The 8,320-nt window shown below is 40.1% G+C and overlaps 1 protein-coding gene across 2 annotated transcripts; it reads left to right on the top strand.

The window, feature by feature from the left end:
- The first annotated feature begins 1,027 nt into the window (after positions 1 to 1,027).
- Positions 1,028 to 8,320, top strand: naa60 (N-alpha-acetyltransferase 60, NatF catalytic subunit). Of its 2 annotated transcripts, none has more exons than XM_083896148.1 (7): positions 1,028 to 1,163; positions 2,499 to 2,614; positions 2,892 to 3,021; positions 3,512 to 3,608; positions 5,145 to 5,379; positions 6,007 to 6,137; positions 7,935 to 8,320. In XM_083896148.1, exons 2-7 carry the CDS (start codon positions 2,505 to 2,507, stop codon positions 8,051 to 8,053), a joined length of 822 nt encoding a protein of 273 aa, XP_083752274.1. In that variant the 5' UTR covers positions 1,028 to 1,163; positions 2,499 to 2,504; the 3' UTR covers positions 8,054 to 8,320. The 2 variants fall into 2 exon arrangements, with proteins under 2 accessions (XP_083752274.1, XP_083752275.1); XM_083896149.1 differs by having other exon boundaries at positions 6,007 to 6,175; positions 7,935 to 8,066.

Raw genomic sequence — 8,320 nt, 5'->3', positions numbered from 1 at the left:
TGTTAGGTATACACCCAATAACAGACAAAACAAATATGACAAAAAAGTATAATAGAAATATTGTACAATACTGGCTTTGTATAATAATTATATATATATACGTATATATATATATATATCTATATATATACGTATATATGTATGTATATATATGTGTGTATATATGTATATATGTATATATGTATGTGTATATGTATGTATATATATATGTATATATGTATGTATATATACGTATATGTATATGTATATATAAATGTATATATATATATATATATATATATATATATATATATACGTTTATGTATAGTATATGTATATATATATATGTGTAAATATATATGTGTATATATGTATATGTATATATGTATATGTATATATATATATATATGTATATGTATATGTATGTATATGTGATATTATAATACTAATAATAATAATAATAATAATAATAATAATAGTGGGATCAGAATCGGGAAAAATTGGGAAAATTGATTCATCGTTGATGAAGTTGACAATTTATATATACATGTACAACATGTATAATCATTTACAATCATTTACAGTCTGTGGGCTAATACACAGTGTGAGTCTGTGCTTATACCTCAGTTGTGAATGTGTGTATGAAAACTGCATTTTAAAATAAATAGTGCTGCGTCAATGTGTAAAACGCCTTTGAAGATCTTCAGTGGCTGTGACCTGTGTAATCTGTATAATCTGACCGGCCTTTAATTCTAAATTAGACTAAAATTACTGTCATGCAAAGCTTGATTGTTTCCATTGTTGTCCAACCCTGCTCCACACGCCAGTCCAGCAGGTGGCGGTAATGCGTCCTTAACCTGGATGCCAAACGCCAGGAGAAGCGTTTGGCCAGCAGGTGGCGCTTAAACCAGAGTCATGTTTGACACCGCGCCACTGAGGAGTAGAAGAAAAGCGTCTGTGTTGTTTGTAGCATCGAACCAGGAACAGGAAGAAAAATATCCAGCTGTTATGAAAGCAGAAGCAGCTCGGACTAACGTGACAGTAGAACCGAAATGAAACGGCGCTGAGAGTCGGGAACAAGCCGGTGTTTTATCATGCTTTATCCGGAGGAGTGACTGCATCCACTAAGAAGCAGGGAGCTTTATTCCCCCTCCACTTTAATCCGCTCCGAGTGTTGAATCAAGGTGCGTTAGCTTAGCAACGTAGCCGTTAGCTAGCGCGAACGAACGTACGTTGCTGTAAAGCTGGTTATGAGGCAGTGGCTGAGCCGCTGGAGCCTGTTGTTGTGTCGTGGCTGTGTTTTGTTTTGTTGGCGTCTTGGTGTGATTTTATCTGCGTACTGAAATATTATGCTCCAAGCTGCTGGAGGACAGAGGCGCTGCTGTTGATACTCGGTGTTCGACAATAACAGAGCAGCTACTGCAGAGACAAACACAGTCTGACACGCATGTTGCTCTAATGTTGTCAATATAATGTCATGTTTTTTATGGTTGAAACCACTGTCGCTTCATATACCGAAGTATACAAGGAGTTTGGTTGTTTTGAATTGCAAGCTAGCTTGTTAGCATTCTTAAAGGCGTAGTTCAGGGTTTTCTTTGTTTTGAAAGAGGTATTGACAAGCACTGGCTTGATCTGGGAACCACTATAATACTTCATTTAAACTACCAAACTGTTAACTACACATTTGTGTTGATGCATTTACCAGCCATTTTGACGAAAACAAAATGCTCCAACTTGTAGAACAAACTATTCTGCTCCCTTAAAGAAGACAAACATCCCTCAAACTCACATTCTGCTTCCTATTTGCATTTTATAAATATGTGCATCATGAGTCATTTATGTGATATTTGGTGGTTTCATATCAGATTTTAAGTCTTAGGGAATTCGACCAAATATTGAACCGATAGTGAAGATCATTTTAGCTCATTCCTAGCATGGACACAAGGGGAAAAAAAAATCAGATCTTGGCCACTTAACCCTTTAAGGTACTACTCAGCCATTTGGTTGACCACACTTTAAGTCACTATATCTCATTGAAAAATGCATCAAGCTGAAGTCACTAACACTAAATGTGACTTGTTCTGAATGTTGTACTTAATGAATTATGCAAACCAGGTTTATTATGAACAGACGTCTCAACCGTTTGGTAGAGGTCTGTATCTGAAATACTGCAGGGTCTAAATTAAAAAGAATTATAATAATTAATTGTCGTTATTGTTATCATGACTAAATAAAATTATAAAAAAGGCAAAGAAATTATTAAAATCTTGGTGCGTACCATAAAGGGTTAACAGTCTACATCTGCTTTAGTCTACAGTATGTGTTTTTGGTCTTATCTCACCGTTTGACAGCCTTCACTAACTGGACACTCTTACTTTTCTGTGATGTACAGCTTTTATTACATGTTAATTCTGACTGGTTTTTAATTCAACTTTTTATTATTATTATTATTATCAAGCATACGAATATGCGAGACGTGTTGACTCGCTCACTCAAACCTGTTCTGTTGGTTAATGCAGGTGTGAATGAGTGACGTGGTGCCTCCCACAGCTCTCAGTGAAGTCCAACTCCGCTTCCTCTGCCACGATGACATAGAGAAAGTCAAGCTGCTCTGTGGTGATTGGTTCCCAATCGAGTAAGAATTGTACTCTGTTGTGTGTCAAGTGAAAGAAAGTGCCGATATATGAACTGGAGGCCGATTTTAAATAAAAATAATTAATAAACTATTCGTTTTTGATGAAAACATAAAGTCAGAACGTTTACCATGAGCATGTCTTACATAACTTGTTTTCTAATATACATTATTTATATGTTGATGTAGTTTGTGTCTTACGTTTCAATCCTATGACTTTGCTAACTAGCTAAGTGTTTGACCATAAATGAATGCTTATCCGTCTGACTTTTACTCCCAGGTACCCAGACTCATGGTACCAGGACATCACCTCCAACAAGAAGTTCTTCTCCCTCGCTGCCACCTTCAGAGGAGGCATCGTGGGAATGATTGTGGCTGAGATCAAAGGCCGGACCAAAGTGCACAAAGAGGTGGGATTGTCCTCTCTCTAACACACACAAAAATGCAATGGTGGTGTCAGGTTTAGTGCCATTTCCATACTCTCACTCAGCTGGAAATGTGGAACACTGCCACAGCAGAGTCTGTTTTTAGTCTTCTAATTAGACAAACCCGATGCCCTTGAACTGACTGAACTGTTATCAAATACTGGAGTTGGATGTATTTTACTATCGCTGTATCAGAAACCTGCTCCACTCAAGGCGATATAAGCCGTTGACTCAGTTGAAGGAGTGCTGGGTGACAAAACTTAATTTCCCTACTGAATAGTATTTGCATTTTGGAATCAGCCTCCCCAGTGGCTAATTTGCTTAGATAAAGATGATGCCAGAGAGTAGTAGACCAGTCCTTGATGGATAATTCAAAGCATGTACAGAAACACAAATGTACTAATCTGATCAGATTTCTAGTGAAATGCTCACGGATGATTGTCTTTTGTCTGTGTGCGTCTCTTGTGTTCGTTAGGATGGAGACATCCTGGCCTCCAGTTTCCCTGTGGACACACAGGTAGCCTACATCCTCAGCCTGGGAGTGGTCAAGGACTTCAGGAAACACGGCATAGGTACAGCTCCCGCCACACACAGTTTGTAAAAAATGCAAGTGTTGTAATGATTTAGAAACAAACTCACCCCATTTTTAGGCCAAGATACGAGATTTGACCGGCACTATGTCAGTTTTTGTGACCAGAAATTCACTGATGTCTTCTGCAACCAAGCACATACTGTATTGGATGTATTGTCCACTCATATTATCATCTATTTTCCTCTAAATTGGAACATGATTTACAAAAGTTATCTCATGTTGTATTGAAGAAGACCTGAAACCTGAACCTAACAATTGACACGATTGACCCGTTAGGAAAATGTTAACTAACGCTTTAAATCAAGTGAGAAGTAGAAACTAATTTTCCCCATAGTCTTGGGCTTCACTTTTCAAACCACACGACTAAATGTATTTTTTATGTACAGTCTGTGGCTCTCTTACACACACACAGACACATATAAACTACTGTGTATAAGGGACAGGGACCAGATTGTTGACCTCCGGTATGTAGCAACATAACTCGAAAAGTCGTGCACGGATTTGGATGAAATTTTCAGGAAATGTCCACAATGGGATCAGGAACATTAAATGTTCCTTTAATTAAATTTTTCTAAGCTATCACTATTTTTATCGCTAATTTGTGGGGGGCTGAACTGCCTTGGCGGAGGTCTGCGCTCTCCAAGTGCTTTTCTAGTTTCTTATAGTTTGTGCCGCTGATTTGACACGTTCAACGGCCCAATCGATAAAGCTTTAGCAGTTACAGTGTAGCGGTCAATAGGAGCTCATTCTCTCTCTCTCTCTGTGACCTGCTCTGTGATTAGTCAAAGTCACACATTGTGCTAAAAAGGTTATTGTGGAACTATTGATCAGTATTACCATTACTGAATGCTTTGATTGCTGCCGTTTGTAAAATTTTGTAAAAAGTTTTTCTTGGTGTCATATCACATTCAAGTCTGAATACTTATGACTTTCAGATGATATATTATGATTACCATAACAAAAAAAAATCATAATTTTATTGAATATATTGATGCCTTCACATTTCCACTCCCATCACATCATCTCATAGTTTTGGTAGATCTAATGGAGATGGAAATCCGGTGTATGACTGTAGACTACTTAAGAACCTGATGAGTAATGCTTGCTTTCAGTAGCACTGTGTGTTAACAGAGGTGTGTAAATCATTAACGGAAAATATGACCTGGGTATTTATGTGAGAAGTCAAACAACTGTCTTTTTATGTGTGAGCGCAGACATTGAGCATAATAGTAATAATTTCCCTCCCTTTTAAAGTGTTTGTGACATTCAATGAACTCTGTATTGATTTCTCCTGAATGAATAATTAATAACATGAAGCGGAAGCTTCTCCATAACCATAAAACACACGCAGTTTGATTTCCTAGCTGCTAAGAAACTTTGTTCCCTCTCTCCTTGTGTGCATCCTGTTTGTTCTGGCCCTCAGCCATTCGTCATCCATAGCAGTATATTTGCGCAAAAAAAGAGACGAGAAAACGTGAAGCACACGCTCTCTTTCTGTCTCTTTGCATCCATTCAGGCTCCCTACTGCTGGACAGTTTGAAGGAGCACATCTCGACGACAGCCCAGGATCACTGTAAAGCGATCTATCTGCACGTCCTCACCACCAACAACACTGCCATCCACTTCTACGAGAACAGGGACTTCAGGCAGCACCACTACCTGCCCTACTACTACTCAATACGAGGGGTCCTCAAAGACGGATTCACATATGTGCTGTACATCAATGGAGGGCATCCACCCTGGACTATATTATATCCTTTTGTTACAGCACTTTGTTTGTTTCTACTTTCCCTGTCACACCTTTTCTAAAGAGTAGAATCTGTATCGGCCGATCATGGGCATGTGAATGAGTGTTGTTGATGATGCAACACAAATAAATATTGAAATAAGCAATCATGCAAACATTGCTTCAACTGTCAACAGACAAACAGGACTGTCCTTGAGTCTTTAAACTGTCTGACAGACCTCATGTAGACCGTCCTGAAGTGGTTTTTCTTACTCTTTGTTTAAAAAGTAACTGTAAATGGTGTCTCCATCTGTTTCTCCTCATTATGGAATGCAGATATTTGCATAATCGCATTGTATGCCCTGTATTTGCCAGGCCTTAAAATACAACTAAACATCTACATGTGAGATTAAATCAAGAGAGCAGGGGCAAAAAAGCTCAGTTAAGTGCTACAATTACTACTATTGAATGCTATAAATAAACAGCGATGGATAGAAACCCTTTTTATATGCTCATGGTCGCTTCTTGTGAATACTTCAAAAATAAAGGTCAAGCTGTGTTATGTCAGATGCAGCAGTAGGAACTGTGGTTAGGGTTAGGTTCAGAATCAGAATTAGGTGTTTTCATGTTTTCCTTAACCGCTCCTTTTCACTGACTATATCCAGCACATTGGCTCCACCCTGGCCAGCTTGAGCCCCTGCTCCATCCCACAGAGGTTGTACCGACAGGCGCAGTCGCTGCTCCGATCCCTGCTGCCGTGGTCCAACATCGCCTCCAAGACCGGTATACAGTACAGCAGAACAATGTGACACAACAACACGGTGGGTGGCCATTCTAGTAATAGGAGGATCATAGGCTGAAGATTAAAAAGCTGCGAAGCCTTTCCGAAGTTTTCCTCTGAATGTTAACGTCAATTACTAAATTTAGACCTGAAACTTGAGATTGAGACCATAAATTCCTCAGGAAAGTGTTTATTTTTAAAGGCGCCATATGTAAGAATGTGGCCTGTTGTGGAAATTCTCTGCCGCTGGTGAAGAATGAAAGAGAGAACTCCTGACGGCCAACAAGTTGTCTTCACAGCAGTGATACTAGCTGGAGAAAGACCTGGAGATAGAGCTTTGTGAGCCCTCCACACTTATACCTGAGCAACTCCCCTTTCGCATTCCTCCAATAGACAAAGAGTCTTCCTTTCCAGGCGGTGTTTTCACACCTCTTTGTCTACTGTAGGTATCGGGTAGCCGACTCCCTGCGGTAGAGCTCAGATCGGGCCCAAAAAATTCAAGCCCGACCCGACCCGGGACCGTGCACGTTGTGTCCGAGCCCAACCCGGCCCGACACATTAACTGTAATTACGAGCCCGAGCCCGCTTTTAAACCCGACTTTTTTTAGCCGTAAATGTACACGTACGTCCACGTCCTCCCCGCAGCAGGAGCTTGTTGTGCCTGCTGCCACAGTCTAATTTGCAACAACAACAGAGCCGCTGTGATCCGCTTCCGTGAACGCATATGTTGCTAATGACGATACACTTCCTGGTTTTTAAATGATGCGCTCAGTTCATGGCCGCAGGTTTTTACACCTTCACACAATACGACATGCTATAACATACCACGCGAACACAACGAGGGAGAAAAAATACAAATGCTTCTTCAAGGTCCTGAGTTTTGGAATCATAAATACTTTTTATTTTCTATCACCGCTTACTATTTCTAAAATGATGACTTCTTGGGGTAAATTCCAATTCTTTGCTTAACCCTCAATCTCAAAAATGCGCGATCCCGCTAGTGCAAGTGCTGTCCCGATTCTCAGAAAAATTAAGTTGAGGGGCAAGTTTAAGGGCTGTATCGCCCTCGATTTTCCGAGACCACCCTTGGGAGCAAGGGCTACCCAGAATGCATTGGGTGTTTTGACATAACAAAGATGGCGCCGAAAGCAGCGAAGCGAGTACGCTACAAATTAAGTCTTTTCTTGTGTTAATAGAGATATAAAAATGATGAAAACCATTGTATTATCTTAGTTTAGGCCCATATTATGGATTACTGACGTCATTGTTGCGTAACATTTATTTTTATTTCCCGATCTTTTGTCAATAGCCGGCCGGTGCGGACAAGCGATGGTTTGCCATGGTTTACTTTTCAATAAGTCGTGGTGTGTGGTAACTGTCAGCTGAATATGTCCGTGGTTGTGGTATTTGTATGAGTATCATCTTATAACTAACTGACAACCTAATAACTTGACTGACAAACGGATCGTAATAAATAATCCTGACGTAAATGTGTTCTTCTTCTTCTTCTTTTTTGGAGTTGAAGCTTTCGCATTATTCTGCCCCCTACAGTCTGAAGACGTATCTGCATTTAAGGGGTGTCCCATTTCTAAGTGACAAAATAACCCTCAACACTTGGTTTTTAAGAGCCAGTTAAGATTAAGAATTGAGCTTGAGGGTTAAAATAGGAATTGGAATTGGCCCTTGGACTTCATTTTTCAATACGTCCATCTTTATACACAGGCTATGCACACAAGCTGTATCTTTTTCTCCGTTTTTTCCACCTTGTTGATCTAAAGTCCTGATTTCTCTCTTTTCAGGAGTGCACTTTCCATTTCTCATCAGTCTTCCCCCGTGCACACCAAGACGTATGCACGCTCAACTCAGCTCAGCTCAGCATTCTCCGTCACGTACGGCTTACGTCCACAGCTCTGTGTAGAACACAGGACCGCAGGTTCAATCTGTGCTTGACCGTTCACATCCTCGAATATTACTTCAACACACGTGTGTGTGTCACTCAAGGTTTTCCCCGGGGGGGTTCACAGCCGTCGTCGTTGTGCGCCCTCCTCCACCAACACAGGGTTTTGTTGCATCGCAACAACATTCACAGGATTTCTTTTAGTCGTTCACGTCATTATACTTTCTCATATATACTCTACACTATAGTTATACTAGTGTTTGTCCAGCCGTAACAAAGCTGTCAGGG

The sequence above is a fragment of the Microchirus variegatus genome (genome assembly GCF_963457635.1).
Source record: "Microchirus variegatus genome assembly, chromosome: 10".
Taxonomy (NCBI): Eukaryota; Metazoa; Chordata; class Actinopteri; order Pleuronectiformes; family Soleidae; genus Microchirus; species Microchirus variegatus.
This window is presented reverse-complemented; position numbering and strand designations above follow the sequence as displayed.

What these genes read in the sequence shown, in the direction of transcription:
- naa60 (XM_083896148.1), top strand. Translation starts at nt 2,505, where the DNA reads ATGAGTGACGTGGTGCCTCCCACAGCTCTCAGTGAAGTCCAACTCCGC. An exon ending in GGTGATTGGTTCCCAATCGA is followed by an intron (nt 2,615 to 2,891) that starts GTAAGAATTGTA and finishes TTTTACTCCCAG; the next exon opens with GTACCCAGACTCATGGTACC. An exon ending in CATCCACCCTGGACTATATT is followed by an intron (nt 5,380 to 6,006) that starts ATATCCTTTTGT and finishes GCTCCTTTTCAC; the next exon opens with TGACTATATCCAGCACATTG.